Genomic DNA, 22,070 nt, shown 5'->3' with positions numbered 1-22,070 from the left:
CTGACTGGACTCAACACGAGCTCTCCTACAACATACGCGTTTGTTCAACAAATTGAAGAGCGATTCTTCTGGGACCAATGACTTAAACAACCCTGCTCTCGCTGGATTCATGACTATCAAAGATCCAATGGATGCTACCAATAGCGCAATCTGGGAGCTCCTTTACTATCTAGTTCTCACACTCAATCCCAAAGCGGGACAGGAGTCTGTCGTCAATTTTTTGGCGGAGCTATCAGTAAAACTTGGATACGCTCACGAAGACAGAATGATTGTCGTCTGTCGAACACTTCCATCTCTCATCTACAGAGAAAACCGCTCGGCGCATGCAGATATATGCGTGGTGAACAACGACGACAAAATTCTTCTTGTGCAGAAGGACAAACGTTTAACTGGTATGAAGAGCCCAGAGCCGCAGGTCATTGCCGAAGCCATCCGTACGCGATGAAGACCAAGAATCGCTGCACCTTACCCCGCACCTTTCTACGCTATTACAATGGTAGGTACGGATTCAATATTTAACAAAATACCGGTTTCTCGTGAATTGAGTCGAGTCTCGGTCTAGTCAGGCTCGTATCCTCAGAATCCAATTCGCGTTTCTAGATATGTTCTCGTGCTCCCTAAACTCAAGAGTCTTGGGATGCGTCTAGCCAAGAACAGGCAGAAAATACTGACGTGTCTGGAGGCTTTCAAATGGTACTTGCAGTCGGGTCGCTTCTAATGCATGTATCTTTGTTTTCTGCCGTTCTAACTGCCAGTGGCCGACTTGAGGCCTGAGGACTCGCAGGGTGTCACATGGCCTCAAGTAGGATCGTATTTCATCATTTTCATGAGACTGTCATCAGATACACCATTTATTGAGACTAAAATCAGTACATATGCTACATTTGCTACTGATGCGAGTAACACTTCGCTGATGCTATGTAAGGATACTGAATTTGTACGAACTGCTATGGAAGTGTGCGACGCACCAGCTCATGCCGCCGTCAAATGCAACTTATCGGGGTTCAAAGCGAGAAGTCCAATCGCAAAACTCTACAATTGCACTACTTGGATAACTGCGGCATGGGGAACATAAAGGCATGACCAAGCTTAAAAAAGAGCGATGTGGAAAATGATGAAAGACTACACTACGTAAAAGATCCAAATGCAGAGATAGGGAGATGGATTCAGCACGGGGCCGAGAGCAATGATACTTTGACGAAACACTATGCGTACACAAACAGACTGCAGGCAATATCAAGAACGTATTCAAGTATGCCTCTATTCTATACACCGTATCGTTGTGCCAACCGTTCCTGGATAGTTGGTGGGAAGGTTGCAACTTGGGCTGCCCATCCAACCGTGTCATGTTGCTTGAACCCGTTGAGAAGCTGCTGAAACATTGAGTTGAGCTCCGGTGAAGGGTGATTCCATCGAACGATGGCATTGCAGAACCACAGGAGGCTCTATCGAGACCATTAGTATGCCGCACGGTGAAATCTGACCACGGAGCACGTACCTTCATGATACCCGCAGGGTTGGTCTGAACTAGCGTGCAGAGACCACGGAATGCAGAATCCTTCTCCTCGTTATCTCGGATCTCGTACAGAGCCTGACACCATGCCTGAGCGAATTCTGGCAAGAGTGGTGCGACCATAGCAGGATGCATTAAGCCAATGCGTCCTATTGATACCGCGGCATTTTCATGCAAACTACGAGGCGCCTTGGGATGGAGGAGTATAGGGACGAGTCGGGATATCAACGGGTTCACCCAGCGCTGGAATTCAGGTTCATCTACATCCACATTAGACAACCACAACAGGAAGAGCCGTTGGGCAAGCCGCTCACCTCGTCCATAACGCAACGCGACCTCTCCCACAGACCAAGCTGCATTGTTGCATGCACTCACAAATTCAACTTTGGGTTCAGGATCGAGCTGCTCAATGAGTTCCTGCATGACCGCGGTCATGTGAGGGCGCAACAAAGGGAAGCAGTTCATCGCCATATCGCCAACGAGCGCGTACGCAGATTGTCGGACTGGTGCTTGAGGGTGCTTGAGACAAACAGTTAGTAATGACAGAAGGTTCGGTTGACAGTTGGTAATTGACGGTTCGAGCGCTATCCCAAGGCCTTGAGTTAGGCCTGACAGGAGATCAAGAGCTACGACGAGGAATGACTTGTCAGGTTCATCCATGTCAGGATTCTGCTGGAATGCCTGATACTGTAGGAGAGCGTTGTGTACGAGATTGGTGCACCGATCAAAGATTGGACTGGCATAGGGAAGGAACGAAGGTCCCATGGCGATAGTGACCGAAGCAAGACACTGAATGATACGGCGTATTCAGGTCTTATCAAGCTGACGAAGTCACTAAGAGCTCACCTCGAGTAAAGGGACCAAGTCTTCGTCGTCGTCCTTCAGCTTGCCCCATTTCTTTATGAGAGGGGGCATGAGAATCTCCACATATGCCGGGTTTTGAAGCGCCACGCCTACGGCATCAGCTAAGGTACCAATTGCATCATATAGAATGAGCATGTTCTTATGCTGGTACTTGTCGAACGCGAATACCAGGTTGCGGAGTACCGGTTCCAAGAACGGTGCAAGTTCGGCTCCGGCATCTTCCTCCAGGGTCGCGAATGCACTACATCCTGCTTCCTGTACCCGCTTGTTATTGTCGAGCACCATGCGCAGAAGCTGCAAACCAACATCAATTCCCGTACGCAGTGACAGCGTATCTCACAAAAGCTTACTCCTTCCAAAGTGGGAATGAAGAATTGATTCCGGTGATCGTCACCATACGATTGTGTACACCAACTCGCATATCGACCCAAGGTCCAGCATGTGATCGATCGAACAAGAGGCTGGGAACACGTCAGCTTGGTCCATAGAGGTGGCAAAGGTATGCACCTTCGGATCATTCAACATGTTGACAAGATAAGGAATAAGTGTTGGTAGATGTGGCTCGACAGCATCAATGCAGCCTACACGGTCTTCGATGAGCATATATATCGCAAGTAAAAGCGCACGCTTACCTTCAGCCATTGCGCCCAAAGCCAAGATGCCACTTTCTCTTTGAAGCCAATCATCACTCCAGAGTTTGATCTTGAGGGATTCAAGAAGCACATTGAGCAGATCCGCCCCGAATCGGACCGCAAGAACGTCTAACGCGGCAGCGGCGCATTTTCTCAGATTCCACTCGGTCGACATCTCGTCTGCGAACTCATCGTCATCCATGTCATCGAAACTCTCGTCGTCGTCATCTTCTAGTTCCTCCCCGTACGCGCCGACTCGGGGCTTCGACCCATCAGCCTCAATTCCCTCACGTTCGAAACCATGACTCTTCCCCCCGTAATGTCGCGGTTTGATGTCCGTTTCTTTGTCTGGTACGGCCGCATCTTCCGCATCACCCTCAAGCCAGAGTAAATCGTCCTCGCCATACACCATGCAATCCAATAGCACCGGCGCCACCTTGCTTAAAAGCGGGAGAAGGTATGGCGCAAGTTCAGGATCCTCCGCGAAAGTTAACCAGAACTCGCACGCCTCCAGTGCAACATTCTCGTTCTTGTCCTTTGTCGAATAGAGCATATATTCCGCGACATTCGCCATCTCGGGCATCAGCTTTTCCGGGCGCGATGCTAGAAGTAACACTAGCGCCTGGCAAACGTGGCGTCGCACGGAAGGGTCCTCGTCCGATGCTCGTTTGAACAAGCACGCGATGAATGTATCGATGTGGGCGAATAGCGACTGGCAATTGATCGGGACGAAATATGACAAACACGCGATCGCGTGTGCACGCATTTTGGAGCGTGGATGTTCCGAGAGCATCAGAAATTTCGGGATCATGTACTCCAGGGGCCATGTCCCGCTAATTTCGACATCCAACTTGCGAGGGTAATCTTCACATGCTTTCTCCAAAACATTGAAGGCCGCCTAAATACAACACACTACTGTTAGATGATGTCACATGCAGACGCTGAAATAAACCATAGGAGGTCGATTCTATATTCCTCTGAGATTAAAGCTTTCAACGCGAACAAAACGAAACAGTACAAGCAGATTTCATGTCATCCGCGCCAATCGTCAAGAGCACTCCAGCACGGCGATATATAGTGCTCGTACTGAGCACGACACTTCAGCCACTGATATGCTCACCTCTTGCTGATCCATATCCGGCAGATCAAGGTTGTTCACCAGTTGCTGCAAACACTCCGGCCAGTTTCTTGGTTCAAGAATACCGAGGAAGGCAACAATGTCTTGCCCAGCCGTATTCCGAATCATGACAGAAGGATCCCCGAACGCCTGCAAAATTGCCGCCTTGACAAACGAGATAACCTCTGGCGACGAACGGAGAATAAGGCGGGCATTGTTCTTGAGCAAATAGCCGGCAATGGTGCGGATCCGGTCCTCCTCTTGCGGCAGTGACGCGAGGATGTAGGCAAGATACGCGATATAATCCGGCGCATGCGTGAAACTGTTCAATTTCTAAAAATCCAGACCGATACAGTCACATTAATGAGACGAAATGAACTTTGTAAAATGAGTCCCGGACATACGTGAGTTATATTGCGCTGGGTCTGGTTGTTCGATGTATCAGTCGAATCATGAATCGTCTGCAAGATTTCCTGCAGCCCTGGTTGCTGAGGAATCCAAGACATATGAGAGGGAGGAAACGCGTGGCGAATGCTGGACTTTGTCGGGGAACGCGTAAAGCAAGGTCAAGGACCTTGTTAGTCCCCCAAACCTGTTTGTTTACGACAAAACTCGTGGCTGATGTAAGAAGAAAGTAATCTCGATAAACATTCGATTACTATTTTAGGGTTAGTTTATCTGCGATATTGCCGCCACAAATGCCCTGGCTGGACCGCGGCGTCGCCACATCCGCCGTGAGTGGCTCTGCTACCAATGCAATCTACGGTAGCACGAAGTTCGAGATGCATTTGAACATTCGACATCGTAACTTAAAAATACAACGACAACTCTCTCTGTAAGACAAACCGGATCGTGGAGTGTCATCACTTTAAGTAGCATTTCCAAGTTCCATCTCTCGCTGACCTTCTAGTACTAGTACTGATCTGAGGCTACCTCACTGGCAGGCTCTACTCGTATTGCACGTACTTAGAGATATCAATAGTATCCACGAGACTGGTTTGGATCTGCACGATCCGATATGAGCAGCTCATGATGTGCCCAGATTGGAGACAAGGCGGGGATGCGAGGAGTTCTATCATGATGAGTTAAATTTTGCGTAAATAACAAACGTCTAAGACACATGGTCTCGGATCCGCGGTACAAGTAGTGAGGCCAACTTCGCTTCTATTGCGCAGAATCTCCGTCGATAGTCACGTCGCACCGGCCGTCGTACCTTCGAACTGTATTGGAGTCGAAGTTTCCGAAGGATTTTCAGATACCGCAGAGGGCCCCGGAGAAGTTATATCTCCTGTCGGGTCCCGAATGTAGCTGCGGAGGAATTTTCGCCATGGTGCCTTGGACGGCACGAAGTGACCTGTAAATAGATATTGGACGTACTCATGCAAGCAGCACATGAGTATTACGCACCACCATCGTGATACTCGACGCGCTTGTGGGTCGAAAGATCGATGACACGCTTAGAGCGCTCTTCGACGACGACGACATCTGTCTTCCCCAGGATAAATAGCGTCGGGGTGGAGAATGAGGGTAATAATATGCTATCGCATAACGGACTCTGCGGACGAAAGCTGGCTACGGACACACAGAATTGGCTGTCAATAAGGATTAGCAAAGTTGAACACAAACGGGAAAAAAAGATAGCAGGACCTACAGAGGAGGATGTGGTGGTTGTCCATCGATGAGAAACGGCGCATGAACTTCGGGTCTCTCAAGCTGGCAAATGTTACGCTCGCTTTATGTTGATCGATGGCTCAGAGAAATTGACACGCACCAGTGCTGCCAGAAGTACAGCCATAGCTGCCCCTTGACTAGTCGTGCACATAAGGGACGATATTTTCCGACACGCAACAATAACGATCACGCACCTGAACCCAAATACGCCCTGACACAGAAAGATCAGGGAAATCCCGTGGTCAATGAACACATGCAGATATGCATACATCGTATCTGCCTTTAGCCAAGACATCTCGCAATGTACTGAGAGATTCTTCGAGACCCATAGTCACATTGCGATTCCCTTGCACCGTCCACCAACCACGAGGAGAAAGGGCAGGATCCTGTACAGCAGCGGATTCCTCTATCCCCAAATCATCTCGGGTCGAGCTGTTCAAATTTGAATTAAGGTTGGCCATGTCAACCGGAGTGAGCAGGTAAGGTGCGTCAACGAAAACTGCCGAGATGCACGAGGACAAACGACGGGATCCATGAGCATTGATAGAATGAGCCTGGTATCGCGTCTGTGCCCACCGAATTCGACGTCTTTCGCACATGCTTTGCGAAGTGCACCCAGCTGACAGACGGAATGAGTCCTGAGCGTTCCGCTAAAAATCGCAGCATGACGTTCACCCGTTTGCTGAAGATCGTCGCGCTCTGCGCGTACCTGAATGTTCCAATACATCATATGTCTCAGACAACTAATCATGGCGAATGAGCACCGCGACTTGCCCATGAAGCATAAGGACCTTTCGAGTGGCTTTAGCGGCCATGATCGATATCGTGATATGAATGCTAGCGGTTATATTGGCATCACAACGTTGTCAAGATACACGAGGAATCTCACTTGCTAAAAGACCGTTGGTCTCTTCTGAACTCTATGCGATTGTCTTGTTAAGACTCGGAGTCAGGACCAGAACGACTACGAGGTTTAAGTGTAGTATCAGTGAATTATTCACAGCATCTCGATCGGGCGGTTCGGGCCTCGCGCCGGCATGAGTTATGTAATAGATAGTAAAGTATCATTTACCTTAACAAGTGATGTTTTCCGTCAAGCTTTCGGATTTGATTTGTATGCTATCCCAAAAAATTGCCCGAGTTTTGCTGTCAGTGCATATCTCACTCAATTCCCTCCGGCTTGCTCTCCTCGAGATCCTTTGCGCACTCACGCGACTTTTTGGATAGATATTGACTTAAGGACGGAGAGGGAGGTGTGTATGATATGCTTGACGCTGTCGTCTTGTTATTCATCTAACGCAAGGCTTGGCGGTACTGCTAGTATCGAAGTACTCAACTTACATCCCGGGTACGAAGTAGTAGTTCTACTGTTGTTCGTGACCTCCGGCAAAGCCAGCTCGAACTGATACTTCCAGACGCTACGTCTGCTCCTTCAGGCTCATGTCTGCCTTTCGATTGCCGGCGTCACTCCTCGACCTTACACTCGTGCAGGCGTCGCTGCGCTCACATGCGCGTGTACCACGAACGACTCGACTCTGTGCTGTGTATGCTTCACGAAGACACGGCCATGGGGTTTCTGCTGCACTAGCGCAGGTCCCATACCCGGACGGGTTGGATCTGCATAGCGACCAGTTTCTATATGGAGAGTGAGTGGTGTCTCGATATCACGACGGCTAAACGACTGATACTGTCGTGAAAGACAACCAGGCAAGGATAGGGAGATTACATCGACAGATGTGGGCGGACGTCCAAGAAGTGGGTTGTTGTCCGAGCTGGAGGAGAGAGTGTTGTCGCTGCAAGAAGCTGTTGGTTCTCAGGCGCGCCCCTTTGGTCTACTCCTACGTCCTGTCCCTTCTGTTACTAACGATTTTCCATGCAGGAGCCACTGGTGGATACACTTACGTACTCCGAAGAGGATCTACTCGAGATCTACGAAGACCTCTTGAAGCAGTCTACTACAGTCGCATTGCAAGAGTCGTCAACCGTCGATCCTGCTGTCCAGGAAGAGCACGACAGAAATGCGGTCTTGGATGTTTACGGTCGTCTATTTGAATCCGACATTGAGACTTTGGTTCCTGGTGCAAAATATCCATATCTTGGTGTCGTAGAGCGATTGCAGGAGATATGCTTATCCCTCGACGCTTTCCGCATCTCCACTCCATCCCTGTCTGCCGACGCAGCGCTATCCAATATTCCCACAGGAATCTTAACAAACGACGAGTGGCTTTCGCTTATCCGCACATGCGTGAGTGGATACACTATTTCTGCAGGAGCGGTATACATAATTTCTGGTAGATCACGGCACAAGACAGTGCCGCAGCGGAGACGGTGCTCAGCTTGATGAAGGTTGGTGGGACATTTAATCAGTTGTGTTATGCTGACGACCTGAGTAGCAATCGGGCGTCACGTCTCTGGAAGACGCCATCAACAGTGTCCTTTCAATGTATGCTCTAAATGGCAACATCGCCGCCACGGAACGAGTCCTGTTTTCCTACGCAACTTCGCCTTCCGAACGCCAGCGCGACCTCCACGTCAAGGCTTATATCAAAGCACTCCCTTTCCGCGCCTTTCCCACCGACGCGCTAGACGTTCTACACAGCTACGAAACCAAAGGCATACCTCCTCCGCAGAAATCCTACACGCGTGTGATGTACGCGCTGCTGAACGTGCGGGACCGCGCCGCCGAGGCACGTGCGCGCGTGTTCGATCTCTTCGCGCACATGCGGTATGCCGCGCATCCTGACCCAGATGCAGTGCTCTACTGTACCATGATCCGCGCATGCTCATCTGTAGGAATGCCTGCGGAGCCTGAGCGTGCCATGGATCTGTTCACGGAGATGACAACCGACCGCGGACAGGCCCCGACACAGCAAGCCTACCTTGCGCTCGCGCGGGTCTTTGTGTGTAGTGGTGAGGAGCGCTATATTCACAGTGCCTTCCGTCTTGCGAAAGAGATGCTCGACGCTCACCGGGATGCGCGCGGGCTGAACGCGTTCCGCCCTGACAACCGACTCTTTGAGACGCTCCTGGATGGCGCGAAGCGTATACGGGACCTCGGACGCACTCGGTGGATTTTGGCGGAGATGGTGAGAGAGAACATGGAAGACACGAAGGCGGGCTTGAGGACCCGAAGTGCTGGTCTGGACGAGCCAGCCATGAGGCATGTTTTCCATTCGTATGCTACGTACAAGCCGCCCTTCCGGCGATCTTCAACCGTACTTGTCGACTCTGAGGCGACCAGCACGTCGAACACGACTGAACGCAATGTTGTTCAGAGCACGGATGACGTGCATGTAGAGAGTTCCACTGCCACTGAGCCGGCGGATGCTGCAGATGCCGAACTAGAAGAGGACTTTTCGTCAGCGCAGCTACCTAGCCCAAGGTCAAGTACTCAGTTCTCCTACATGCCACCTCAAACGCGCAACGAATTACTCGCTGAGGTGGGGGCTCTGTTCGCGCGAGTTATTGAGGAACGCCAGGCGGTGCAAACTGGAACGACCGGAAACGACGCAGACGCGGTGCCAAGGCCATTTGGTAACGTTGTCATTACGCCACGACTCATCAACTCGTATCTCTCCGTACACTATGCCCACTCTCCTCTTGAGGTCTGGGGCCACTTGTATCGCACACTGCATAATAGCCTGGGCGTTCCCCGCGATGCACTGACGTATATCGATGCGCTGGAGCGCTGTACGACATGCTCCCCCGGCGAGCGGTCCCGGGCATTCAAGATCGCAGAGGAAGTGTGGGGCAGCTGGCAGAATGTCGAGGAGGCGTGGCGGACACGCGGCGAGCGCACACAGGACGACCCGACGGTGGTAGGTGTGGACGCGCGGCTGGTCGAGCGGGCGAACGCAGCCATGATCCGGATGCTTACGCTGTAAGTGTTCACCATCGCATCGGTCGTACTGTACACGCACTGACTAGTTCTTGATTCTCACTAGCACTGGCCGCTTGCAGCGAGCCCTAAACCACGTCAGGACATTCGCCGAACACTATCCGCCGCTGCGCGTGCTCTCCACCCAGGCGAAGCCCGTGCTCTACTCGTCACGCCCCATCCTCAGCATCCACCGCCCGCTCGTGCGGCTAACGAGTGCGACTGATATCCCTGACGACCACGTGCCGCCAATGCTCACCTTCTCGGAGCTGGAGATCCTACACCACCGCCTGCTCGCCGCGGGTGACCGCACTGGGCTCGGGTTCGTCAAGTGGGTGTGTAAGGCATACGAGGGCGCGCTTTGGCGCAGGCGGGCGGCGGCCCTGCGCGATGCGCCATCTTAGGCCCTAGTCGTGTTCTGCTCGAAAAGTACCAGCATGGAGTTTTGTAGATGCGGAGACTAATGTGGTGTGCTAACTTAGTCCGGTATTGGCGCGGGTACGGCCGCGTCTGCTGTAATGTCATGTATTTGCATAATGGATCGTTTTGAGTCGTCGTGCGTTAAACGTGAGTGACATTGAGTCAGTTCGTCTTCACACCTCAGGTCGTAGAGCCCATGGTCTCGAGACTTAAAACAGCTGCATGTGCCGAGAGGCCACCTCTCCAGTAAGTGGTTTGGATGTAGTATCTTCAACCTTGAGCAGACAGTCCGACAGTCCATCAATGACATTGAAGACCAGTCAGATGGTGCACACTGCACCAAGCGTGACATATCCTCAACCAGGCTGAAGCCTGTATTCCCCCAGGTTCCTGCCCATCCATCTACGGGAGGAGAGGGACTTCATCCCACCAGCGAATTTTTCAGCCACATATCACGTGAACACGTGACAGTTTTAAACTCCTCACTCTTATTTATTAAGGTTGCTGAGATTTAACATGCACGTGAAGTTCACATGACATGTGGCACACAAGGATAATGGGACTCAGCACAAAATGCCGTTGACGAGATGAAGTCTCTCTACCTCCCGTAGATGGATGGGCAGGAGCCCGGTATTCCCCTGGTACTCTATAAATGGATGCACACAACTCTAAACCCTGCAAGAAAGAGTTCCCATTTACATGTAGAACAGACAGGATTACGGCGAGGATACATGTACACTAATAAACATAATAGCCCAGATCTATCGCGTCTACACCCACCGTGAAAGCATAAATAACAGAAGAGATTAATGATGCCATGAGCCGTCCGTGGTGCACAAACAAAATACTGAATAATAATCTTGCGCGACGTACTGTAGGTGGTCTGAGCATGAACGAAGTAAGCAGAGCTGGGATCAAAGCACGGCATGTAACACTGACCTCATTATGAGGCACCAGTTGCATCATCTACGCATTCTCTCAGCGCGTCGCCGTATGTCTTGTACGTGTCCCGCCATATCCTCAACCAGTCCATCAGCTCCTCCTCGAACGCGCCGTCAAACTCGCTCATCCGCCTGATGACGTTCTCCTCCAGCTCATTCATCCTCAAAATACGCACCCCGGTGTTGTCCTCTTCTGCGACGAACGGCTTCACGAGCGTGTAGTGCGCAATGCGCGTACGAGGCCGGAGGTCCGCCCACAGGTCCGGCTTGCGCTTCTTGATAGCCAGGTTGGCGTTGTACGCATACGGGAGGCGCAACGCGTCCGCCGCGAAATAGACGTTCAAGAACGCCTGGTCGGCCTGGATGCCATCGTACGTCGCGCTTTGCATCTTGAGGAGCATGTCGTCGAAGATGCCCATGTCGGGCCGGGCAAAGATCACGCCCGTGTTCATGTCGAGCGTGAATCCGTGCGAGCCGACGTACACGTCGGGCACGGCGGCGAAGCTGTAGGGCAGGGAGAAGAGTTCGTCAAAGTTGCGTAGCACGAGCGTGTCGGCGTCGAGGTGCACGACGGCCTTGATGCCTGCGTCGCCAAGCTTCCAGATATTCAGTTTGGAATAGGCATCCATGAATCGTTCGTGGGTGCCGACGCCGTTGTGTGGGGGCGGAATGCGGGATACTGGGTACGGGACGAAGCCGGTGGAAGAGGCGATGCAGAGCGCTTGCGGGGAGATGTGGTCAGGGAGATAGAAGAGGAGGCGGCGGGCGGTGGTGTTTGCACGGGTGAGAGAATGGCCGAGAGTGGCGACTGCTGTTGCGTACGAGTCAGTGTACATGCTGGTCACGACAGCATTCTCATCGGGTGAGGGGGAACTGAGTGTACGGAGGAACTCTTCATTTACAATAGGGTAGGGATTTCTTTGCACATTGGTGAGCACAGAAGTGAGTGAAGTGCGGGACGTACAGATGCTGGTAGGTGTCAAGGGCAGTAGGCCACCGCTTGACGATCTTGTAGATTAGATAGATATTTGCAGAGACGGACACTGCTATGAGAGCAAGGACGGAGAGGATGCGAATAGCATTGCGGCGGCTTGTTTGCTTGAGGGGCGTGATGTCGTACCACAGCGGTGTGTAGTCCTTGTAACGAGAGAGGCGGAACATGGAGGACGGGGAGACGGGATGAAAAGGCGAACATGCAGCTGCTGGCGCGACCGACTTCCCGGCCGCATTGGCGCGCAAGTCCGCAGCATCGTGATACCCTGATCACGACTCCTAAGGTTTCGACACAGCTAACAACCTGAAGGTTGCTGTAAGAAGGGCACCATGGGTCCTTGTCGACGTAGAAATGCATCGCAAGTCTTCGAAGAGTCCATCCGACTGACAAGACCACATCTAGAATGCTGCCCAAGACCAAGACCAAGACCTACAGCGACTCCGTTGCTAGCGAGCAAACGGATCAAAATCGATATTTTAAGATGAGACATCTGCTCCAGGCTGTGGGCAGTAGCGTCAAGCATACCAAGTAGCAGCGGACACAGCTGCGGCTTAACCAGACTATGGTAAGCGAGCGAAGTACTTACAATGCTGTAGGAGAAGTCTTGTTGTATGCTGAGACCCGTGCGTATATGCTCTCAGCCGCCTGATTCTGACTCGGACTCCCCCGAACGCTATGACACGGTTGACGTCGCGGGATCATACAATGTCGCTACCAGCGATGAGCGTCAGAGTGCATAGGGGACATGTCTAGCTGGTGCAGTTGTGTTGGGGCAGATGTATCTCATGAAAGCATTTATACCACGCCGTCGGAGAACCGCGCTGCATGAACACATATTCCAGGTTGGCCACGGGTATATATACATATCGCCTTTCCACGGATAATTGCACCCTCTCACGATGTACACTGTGTGACTGCCGGAAGCTGCAATGCCATTCATTTCAAAAACCATTGCCGGCTTGCGCGTCCGGACTCCGCATGGTGCGTACGCCGTAGAAAACCGCCCGCATGATCTAGAGTCGAGAAAAAAATGAGCGCATCATGATGCTATTCTCGCGGTTTCAGTACATACAATCGTTAGATCCTCGAGGTGTAGATTGTAAGTAAGGGTTATCTCGCACCGCTGGGTAGTAAGCTAGACAGATCAATTACGACGCTCGAGGTAAGACTGTGAGTATCCCACTCCAGTCGTCATGATTTTCTGACGTGGTGATCGCTTGGGGATCGCCCAGGGTAATTGGCCCATACACCGCGAAAAGCTGATTGTATATACGCAGTGCGCAAGGGGCTAGACTGGATGGTCGAGCATCTCCCATGGTGGTGTCATCAAAGGTTTATCGTATCCAGATAAGTTAGGGCCACAGAAACAATCACATCAAAGAAATGTTGCCCAGTGGCTGTCCCATGCGCCATCGTCGGAAATTTGCATATCGTTCTTGTACCGACAGAGCACTGCATAAGATGAGCAGGGACTAACGATGTTAAACGGCGGGCTACAAATCAGCAACCTGAAGCCTAGGACCTGCAAATTGAGTATTGAGCACTGGGACTTGAGAGTAGGTACTGACGACTGTCAGAGACACAATCGCATTTGGATTATGACCCCAAGCTCGGTTTCACGATGAGTATATGCCTCCCATCAAGCCGGACACTAGTGATACTCACATACCTGCAAATCGAATTGATAGCCCAGTCGCACAACTGTCGTAACCACTGAGGGTCGCCGCATATCAAAGCCAATGTCTAGAAATTCGTGTACGTTCCGTCAAATAGAAGTACTGAACAGGCTGTGACGGTTTCGACTGGGCGGATAGCTTTCGGCCTCACGGTCGCCGCGCTTAAGGACGTCCCTTTTGGGAATTAGCCTTCAATAAATTTAAGTATAAGTAAACAGTGCAGTGCACTGCGCGCAGTCCCGGCCTAGGCAATCGAGCAGAGGACTGTCTTAGGAGTCCTCGCATCTCCTCCTCGTTCATGTCTATCTTTTCTCGGTATCGAGAATACACGCCCATATGGCCCGAGATCTCGACTTCGAAGCTCGCCGTTCGCAGATATGCCGTCCTAGCCTCCGCCGTCATCGTGTTGTCTGGGATCCTTAACGTCGTTCTGTTGTACAAGTCGTGGGGGAGATGGCCCACACCTCTCGACAATTATCAACACCTGTGAGTTTCCATGTTCCACTTGCATACAGTCGCAGTGGCTTCCGCGATGATCCCACAACGCATTCGTCGCACGCCGTAGTCTCTTTGATCGAGTACTTATATCTCGGCGCAATCCTGGCTCTCAGCTTCTGTCTCCCCAACTATCTGACTGCTTCCGTCGTAGGAACTCACACCCGCTTCTCAACGAAGAATTCGCCCGCTCGCTCGAGCCGCCAGAGACCAGTCGCAATGCCATCGTAACCACCCTTTACACCGACTCTTACGCAACAGCCATCGCCGCGCTCGGACACTCGCTGACGAGAGTCAACAGCACCGCCCAACGGATTGTCTTTTACCTTCCAGACAAAATCTCGCCTCGCGCGCTGTGCATCGCAGCAGCGTCCGGCTTCGTTCCACGCGCCATCTCGCGCATCGCTCCTCCGCATAACGGCAAGGGCATATACTCGCACTTCCTCGACCAGTTCTCCAAGCTCAACATATGGACACTTGCGGACGAGGGCATCCAGGGTCTCGTGTACCTTGATGCAGACACGCTCGTGCTGCGCAACTTTGATGAGCTCTTTAGCCTCCCGTACAACTTTGGCGCCGTTCCCGACGTCTACATCGACAAGATGGGTTTCTCACTCGGATTCAACGCGGGCGTGCTCTTTCTGCGGCCCTCGCGCGCCGTGTTCCTCGACATGCTCGCCAAGATCGAGACCGCCTCCTTCAACGCGCACGAGGCCGAGCAGGCGTTCCTCAACCACTACTACGGTGCGGAGGCCCTGCGCCTCCCATACGCGTACAACGCCAACCTCGCGATCAAGATGCGCCAGCCGGACCTGTGGGCGGATCTCAAGCGCGAGATGCGCATCGTGCACTACACGCTCGTGAAGCCGTTCCTCGCCGAGATGGACAACTCCGGGGTCATCGTCGTCTCGGTGCGGGACATGGAGACGAACATCAAGAACAAGCTCGGTGCCTTTGGGGGGTTGTTCCAGGACGAACTTTTGGAGTGGGCTGCGATCTGGCGGGAGACCCGCCGCACGTACTCTGATGCGTTGGCCGAGTGTAACAGTGCTAGCCCAACTGTGGGATCATAGGTAACAACCGCTGTATAGAGCGTGAGTGGTTGTCGTTTTGTCTTGGAAGGACGAGTGTATTTAATCATGCATATGGTATTGTTTCCGTCGAGTATATATTGTACATTATATTGCATATTTATTCGGTAGGCATCTCGTACTGAGTTCTGAGCGTTTGGGGGGTCTATCGCACAGTACATACCTTATCAGGGCATCGCGCAAAGTATTAGTTCTGGATAGATTTTAACGGGCTAAGCATCACACTTTTATTCTTTAGCGCATAGAGGTCCGCACAACACCAGAAAATGCAGAGCGACTGGTTCATACATATCAGCGTTCAGATTAGTCTATTCGTACCACTATCAACGTCCAAAGCCAGTGTCCAACATCATATACGCGAAAGAAACCCCAGTAGTATGGCCTATATGCAGCAACGCACTCCAACGACTCTAGCACGCATAGGACGATATCAGTACAGGAAAATAGAAGGCAATAAAGATCAACCCGATAGAGCCGCGAGCGAAAACAACACAACTACACCGCCAAACGACGATCGACAAGGTGCGCACAGCGCACTTCATCGCCAGGAAGCCTCACGACCGGGACCCGGTCGGTGAACAGGGGCCTCCCGGTACCCCTCGTTTAGTGACTGCTGGCTATATGCTGCGGGAATCATCGGCACGGGCGGAGCTTCGTCCATAGCTGGTATGCCATACTGCGCGAAGCTGGCCATGCTCTGGTTCGGATCAAAGTACCCTGGTGCCTGCTGTGCAGACGGGGACACAACGCATCAGCATCAGTCAAAACCGTGTCAGCGCGCAACGTACAGCAGCATTTAGCAGGGGCTGTTGATCGTAGTCCATCCGCGTCATCTCGATCTCAGCCTGAGGGCCTTTGGCCAGGTAGCGGTCGTACCCCGTACGCTTTGAAGGGTCGGGAGAGTCGCGACCGCCGGCGGCAGCGAACAGGTTGGCCTTTGATGCGTTGTCGCCGAGCAGGGTGGTAGATGACATAGAGCGCTGGTCCCAGTCCAATTCCCCACGGTCGCGCTGGTACAGCGCGGGATCGTACGCCAGATCGCGCTACGAACGTGGAAGTCAGCAGACATGAAGGAGGCAAGGGAGCAACCTGGGCGCACCTCATCGATACCAGCAATCTTAACCCCACCGGCAACCACAGTTGCATCAACCCTGCTCCCGCCAAGATCGTCAAGATGTGTCTTCGTACTGCCAATCTTGCCCTGGAACACCTCCTGTAGCAAGTGCGTCATGTTCGCATGCACCATGGGTGTGAACAGCTCCGCGTTCAAAGCAGGGTGTCCAAATCTCTTTTCGAGCTTGTTTCCAACAGTATCCGCACGTTGCGAATGAACAGAAGCTTCGCGCAGCTCCTCTTCCGTCGGAATGTAATACCGGAAGGCATGGAGGAACTTTCGGTTGAGATAGATCTTGAAAACGAATACAAATATGATGGGCGGAATAGTCGAGAGCCAGTATAAGGACTTGAACGTATACTGGAGACCAATCGCTGCAGCAAGACATGATTCAGGCATGCATCAACATCTCAAAAGTGGAACCATCCATACTCAATACCATGATCAACTGCATGAGGATGATTGATGCCAACAACCGGTTGATGACTACGTTCCACAAACGCTATAGAAGAGTTCATATTAAAAAGGCTCTCAAATGCATATATCATGACTTACTCCACCAGTTTCCACTCTCGACACATAGACGAACATGAGCTGATACTTGTAGACAAGCGAGCTCAACCAGAACACTACCATAGCAGCAACCGCAACTAACGGCGCGAGGGGTGCAAAGAACAAGCCGACCGTGCCCATGAACAGCTGTATGGTTGCGTCAACAGTGCAAAATGGGTCAACATTTGCTACCTAAACATACCAGATTGGAGCTGAGAAGGAGTGGCCGGAATGTAAGGACGACGTCTTAGAGTAAATCGAGAAAAACTTACTAGTAAATCGAGTACTGGAAATCTGGGGGCTGTGTCCACTCTCGGATATCTCGTGGCGTTCTACCGAAGAGACTGCAGAGAAAACATTCTACGTCACTCCCAATTACAGGTTTGAACGAGAAACCAGGGATGCTAACCGTTTCTTGATAAAGACAACCACCAAGTTAAGGACTTGAGCCAGATCGAAAACAACAAGGAATCCACGAAGCCTGCGTATTTTGAGCTAACTGCGGACAGCCATCTTCAGGAGACAATACGTACGGGAAATACGTCAACCAATAGGAAGACTGATCGATGTATGTCTGGTTTATCGTGCTTGGAAGTGCTGGATCGCGTATCATACTTAGAGACAAAACTATCGTAATATAATGCGACCTACTGTGAAGATCCTGTATGATTTCTTTGAAGCTTTCGTGCTTGCCGACTTGCTGCACGATCTCGGTGACGGAGTCTACCAGCAATATTAAGCGACTTCAACTCTTGCACATGGCGATACTCACTGAAGATGACGCCGATCAATGTGAAGATAATGAGCTGCGAGATGACCAGGAAAGCAAAGTAGCGAGCGATGACCGCACGGTCAAGACTCGAATGCGTGTTGGCACCCATGTACTTTGTCAACCAGCGCATAATGATTGGCAACGCGTAGCCAAAGAGTGCGGACACTGCCGGAGGCAGAACACCAGAAACAAACGTGAACGTGCCAGGGGATGCAGAAGACCAGTCTTGCAAGAAGGTTACGTAAGTTGTCAACTGTATTAGTATATTGAGTAGGTATATAAGCGGTAGCGGGAGATGTTGAGACTTACACTAGCTAAGTTGGCAAGAATGGAGATGATGAACAGCGGGATAGTGTTCAAGAAGCAAACCAAAATGAGGAACATCCATCCGAGTGTCCTGTTCCGCGCCATCTCGGCCTTTGTCAAACTCAGATTAGTCCAGAGCTATTGGGATTTGCATGTCAGTCTCCACAGGGATTCTACCTGTGGAATTGATGAGGAACGTACGATGTCTTTAGGGTTGGGAGCAAGCGTGATGTTGCTACCCTTAGGATTCTTGTCTCTTAGCAAGTTCGCAACGATATGCGCGTATGGAACCGCAGCCATAGATGCGAAGCCATACATCTCCGGCCGACGCAAATCAATCTGGGACCTATACTGCTCGACCGCCTGCTCGCAGCGCTGCAGCTTCGCACTAGTTGGGAGCGATCAGTGGCGAAGTAATGTGGGTACGACTGGGACAACACACGTGTAGTAATCAATTGCATCGACCTTTTGCCCTCCACAGCACATGAATCCACCCAGTCTCTTCTCGGGCCGTTTTTTACCAATTCTCCCGTCCTTCAGGTATCTCACCAGAACGTGCTCGAGCTCACGGACAGTCCTATTATGGTATTCGATCAGTTCCGGTAGCTGGCCGACCCGGCGGCCGATGTGCACGGAGGTTGTGGGGTATGGGACCTGTACCGACTGGAAGATCGCACGGATGCCCTCGTCGGACTGGAACTTCCGTGGGACCTTGCTGACCATGAGGGTGCGTGCATAGAATGACTGCATGTACTCGGGTGATCGGAACCACTCGCCACGGAGGCGGACGACATGGCGCCAGTTAACCCAGACGAAACCCATCACGATGGCAGTAATCGCATACGTGACGACGACATGGACGAAGAGTAGCGTCCCTTGAACGTTGCGAATGGTCATCATCGAAAGTATGTCCCGTTGTCCCTTGTTGACATAACGGAGATTGTACACGATATCCGCGGGAAGAAGAACTGTACATGCGATGAACGCAATACAGGTGAACATCCAGCGGAACATGCGGAGGAAGCGCAGATAAATGGCAGCGTCTAGTCCAATCTTGTCAACCAGCTCTGGCTCTTTTGTATGCAGCAGTGGGGGTAGCCAGCCAAATAATGAGTCGGATATCCGTGGAGGTTTCTTATCCCCGACATGATACTTGACCTTGGGCTCATAGATGATCTACATATAACGTTAGCTAATAGCTGCGAACTGTCCTGGTGCACATACCTTATTCCTCGGACGAAGGATATTAAACGCAATTATCGTAGCTAGCTGAATGTACGTGTCGCATCGTAAGACTATCCTCGCGACACATCTGCTTCGTTACTCACTGAAACGACACTCATCAAGGCGACCTGGGTGCCAACGGCAGCGGGCGCCAGCGCCCGCTGAGAGGCATCCTCGTCGACGAGTTGAGCAATCTCGGACATCCTATGGGTGAGCTCAAAAGGAGTGAAGCCAGCGTTGGTGCTGCAAAGCGGGTGCAGCCGTCGTTGAAGTCGTAGTGGTCGTCGGGACGAACAATGACCGTGGTGGACACAAGCGATGCAGTAGCTCCGAACGCGGCAGCTTAGGATAAAAATAGATCCGAAAAATTATTACTGCTTGACTACATAGATTAAAATCGTAGCTTGCATTATTTTACTTCTCTAATAGCCTAGCAAGTGGCACTGGAGGCGCTAGTATGTGGAGATCGATCACAGGTTATTGTCCAACCTGTATTTGCCTTTGCATAGCGACCTTGTTGTGGCCACATGTCACGGTCGACTCTCGATTCGTTTCTAGGACTCTCATCGTCACAGCATGCAGTTTATACCAGTGTTGCGACCTCGCAGGAGATTCGTGATCGCGGTTCCACCTTCGTAGCAAATATATATCCTGCCACCACAATCAAAGAAACCCATGCAGCTGCCTCTTATGTCAAACACGTCGTACATGGCCCGAAGCCCGCGAGCCACGAGGTATCAGCATGGCGGTGTATGGTCCTGAAGGCTGGAAAGACCGGACTGAGTGGACCAGATGATTTTGAGGTGAATACGGGCAGTGATGATGATGGCGAACGGTACGCCGGCGGGAAAGTGTTGAAAGTGATGCAGAATGAGGGCGTGATTGACGCTGTTGTAGTTGTCAGCCGGTGGTAAGCTACAAGTTCTAGTCTGTCAATGACATGATTCATGATCATGTGCTAATTCTAGGTACGGAGGCGTCATGTTGGGGCCTGTCCGCTTCACCCACTTCGAAACATGCGCGCGTGAGGTGTGTCGGACCTTTAGACTCAAGGACGACATTACTGCTGCACTTTCGACACTCACGTCTTTGGACGATATCCTCGCATCGCTCCGCGCAGATCTGGCAGCTTTAGACGATTCCTCTAATGCGATTGGTGGCATAGGGCAATCACAGCCAAAGAAATCACAGGATTACACTGCGCTGGAGGAGTCCTTGGACGTCGCCAAAGCTAGAAGACTAATCAAGGCACGAGAGAATGCAATCAAAAGCGTGAAGGCGGCCCTAAGAAAGGGGCAGGAAAAGCAGAAGGGGCAAGATTGAAAGACCATCTCGTGTCAGGTAGATGGTGACCATAGCATCACTCACGCCCCCGCCTCTGGATCGAGACGGTCTTTGCTTTAGGGTCATCCACGCGGCTCCTTTCCGCCATTGTGAACGTAGTTCTGATGTGCAATCGATGCTCATCGCTCGGCCGGTGACAGCACGATAATGCCCCCTAAGGATCCTCAGTACGTTACCATGTTGATACCAACTCTAGAACATGCTTGGCTAACTGCAACGGCAGTAGTTCGTAACACAACATGGTTGGCTCGTGCGACGAAACGTTGTAGGGGACGCCATTCCGGTCTGTCTGCTTCACCTTACTGTCCTTTGCTCAGCCTATTACGTCGGCTTGAGCGTTGATAGAGGAATTTTGTGCGCTGTAACAGTCCAGGCCAACTACCGATTTATCTGGCACGGACACTTTCGTAAAGTGAAAGCATTGTCTGTGACAAGGAAGTTGTGACTCGAGATTTTTGTAGATATGCATATGGTAAATCATATCCTGCATTTCCCAATCGGTACGTACTGCACATCTACGTGAACCGTTCGCTACGTACCCAGCTCATACTGCTTTTCGTGACTCTGTAGCTCCCACGTTGCATCCCGAGAATTCCTCACTTTGCACCTCCCAGACCATCCGAGGAATACTAATGTTATATCGAGCTGTCTAGATTTTGTAGCATAGCATCAAATGAATCCGGGTGATATAGCTCTGTTCAATCTCAATTTGCTAGAGTGATTGATTCTGACACAGTACATGGATGTCCAGCGGAGATAGTAAGTCAACTACGAATCGCGTGGGAGTTATTGTCTACAGCGTGATTGGGACCGATCCGCCCGCTCGGCCTCAATCGTCAAGCCTTTCCAAACGGGCTCCTCAAAAGACTCCCTGTTATTCCAATTTCACATTGAATGCGAACCAGTAACGCTGCATAGTTTCAGACTTCCATCCTTCAGGCTCGCCGAGAGGACCCGATAAGTATTGCGATTCTTGAATGGCTTCTCTAAGTCCCCTCGCCTCCATCCAACACAATAAAGAACCCGCCTTTTGCTTGCATTGGAAAGGCATCGGAAAGGGGCCAACTGGATAGGTAAGTCTTTCCTCTCTTGCAAACTGGACCTTCCCCTATTGGAGAAATGGTCATTTCCTTGTTGTGTAAATATATTTGCATCCGCTTGAAATATCGGATCACGGCAAGATTTTCCGGTATTGGATGGGATGGAATTTCGGGTGACCTCAGCAGGCTCAGCTACGGTACCAAGTTTGAACATAGCCGCTTGCGAAACCCAATCCAAGTCGCTTTCCTCCCCGCTTCCAACGCCTGACGAGCGACAAACACGATAGGCACATGTATATGGCCCATGGGACGACATGAACGCGGACAGATGCGTTATCCCGAGAATGCGTGACTCACGTCGCACTGAAGAAGTCCCGGCATCAAAACATATCTCTCCGATCGAGTCGAGGACCGCTCAAAGCCTGAT

General features: G+C 51.5%; 7 protein-coding genes across 7 annotated transcripts; 3 read left to right on the top strand and 4 right to left on the bottom strand.

Annotated features, from left to right (window-relative positions):
- Positions 1–1,265: 1,265 nt before the first annotated feature.
- On the bottom strand, positions 1,266–4,632 carry FIBRA_06084 (uncharacterized protein; the record flags this gene model as incomplete). The annotated part of the gene is made up of 8 exons (XM_012327825.1): positions 1,266–1,445; positions 1,499–2,302; positions 2,360–2,671; positions 2,728–2,838; positions 2,885–2,958; positions 3,010–3,907; positions 4,130–4,459; positions 4,531–4,632. 8 exons carry the CDS (start codon positions 4,630–4,632, stop codon positions 1,266–1,268), a joined length of 2,811 nt encoding a protein of 936 aa, XP_012183215.1.
- Positions 4,633–5,316: 684 nt separating this feature from the next.
- FIBRA_06083 (uncharacterized protein) lies at positions 5,317–6,612 on the bottom strand (the record flags this gene model as incomplete). The annotated part of the gene is made up of 8 exons (XM_012327824.1): positions 5,317–5,480; positions 5,534–5,718; positions 5,778–5,839; positions 5,898–5,934; positions 5,992–6,008; positions 6,067–6,296; positions 6,374–6,506; positions 6,562–6,612. The coding sequence occupies 8 exons, from the start codon at positions 6,610–6,612 to the stop codon at positions 5,317–5,319; spliced, it is 879 nt and encodes a 292-aa protein (XP_012183214.1).
- Positions 6,613–7,237: 625 nt separating this feature from the next.
- Positions 7,238–10,078, top strand: FIBRA_06082 (uncharacterized protein; the record flags this gene model as incomplete). The annotated part of the gene is made up of 6 exons (XM_012327823.1): positions 7,238–7,443; positions 7,497–7,602; positions 7,677–8,042; positions 8,093–8,143; positions 8,191–9,677; positions 9,742–10,078. 6 exons carry the CDS (start codon positions 7,238–7,240, stop codon positions 10,076–10,078), a joined length of 2,553 nt encoding a protein of 850 aa, XP_012183213.1.
- A 959-nt stretch (positions 10,079–11,037) lies between these two features.
- On the bottom strand, positions 11,038–12,196 carry FIBRA_06081 (uncharacterized protein; the record flags this gene model as incomplete). The annotated part of the gene is made up of 2 exons (XM_012327822.1): positions 11,038–11,953; positions 12,000–12,196. 2 exons carry the CDS (start codon positions 12,194–12,196, stop codon positions 11,038–11,040), a joined length of 1,113 nt encoding a protein of 370 aa, XP_012183212.1.
- A 1,807-nt stretch (positions 12,197–14,003) lies between these two features.
- On the top strand, positions 14,004–15,273 carry FIBRA_06080 (uncharacterized protein; the record flags this gene model as incomplete). The annotated part of the gene is made up of 2 exons (XM_012327821.1): positions 14,004–14,191; positions 14,355–15,273. 2 exons carry the CDS (start codon positions 14,004–14,006, stop codon positions 15,271–15,273), a joined length of 1,107 nt encoding a protein of 368 aa, XP_012183211.1.
- Positions 15,274–15,829: 556 nt separating this feature from the next.
- Positions 15,830–19,462, bottom strand: FIBRA_06079 (uncharacterized protein; the record flags this gene model as incomplete). The annotated part of the gene is made up of 16 exons (XM_012327820.1): positions 15,830–16,018; positions 16,080–16,334; positions 16,391–16,779; positions 16,838–16,907; positions 16,961–17,104; positions 17,160–17,169; positions 17,230–17,301; positions 17,367–17,438; positions 17,491–17,554; positions 17,609–17,680; positions 17,730–17,982; positions 18,039–18,173; positions 18,237–18,423; positions 18,478–19,211; positions 19,260–19,304; positions 19,364–19,462. 16 exons carry the CDS (start codon positions 19,460–19,462, stop codon positions 15,830–15,832), a joined length of 2,790 nt encoding a protein of 929 aa, XP_012183210.1.
- A 549-nt stretch (positions 19,463–20,011) lies between these two features.
- Positions 20,012–20,582, top strand: FIBRA_06078 (uncharacterized protein; the record flags this gene model as incomplete). Its single annotated transcript, XM_012327819.1, has 2 exons — positions 20,012–20,169; positions 20,228–20,582. 2 exons carry the CDS (start codon positions 20,012–20,014, stop codon positions 20,580–20,582), a joined length of 513 nt encoding a protein of 170 aa, XP_012183209.1.
- Positions 20,583–22,070: the final 1,488 nt, after the last annotated feature.

This window comes from Fibroporia radiculosa (genome assembly GCF_000313525.1).
Source record: "Fibroporia radiculosa TFFH 294 genomic supercontigs, scaffold6005, whole genome shotgun sequence".
In the NCBI taxonomy this organism is placed as follows: Eukaryota; Fungi; Basidiomycota; class Agaricomycetes; order Polyporales; family Fibroporiaceae; genus Fibroporia; species Fibroporia radiculosa.
Note: the sequence above shows the minus strand (reverse complement) of the source record. Positions and strands in the feature narration are given on the sequence as shown.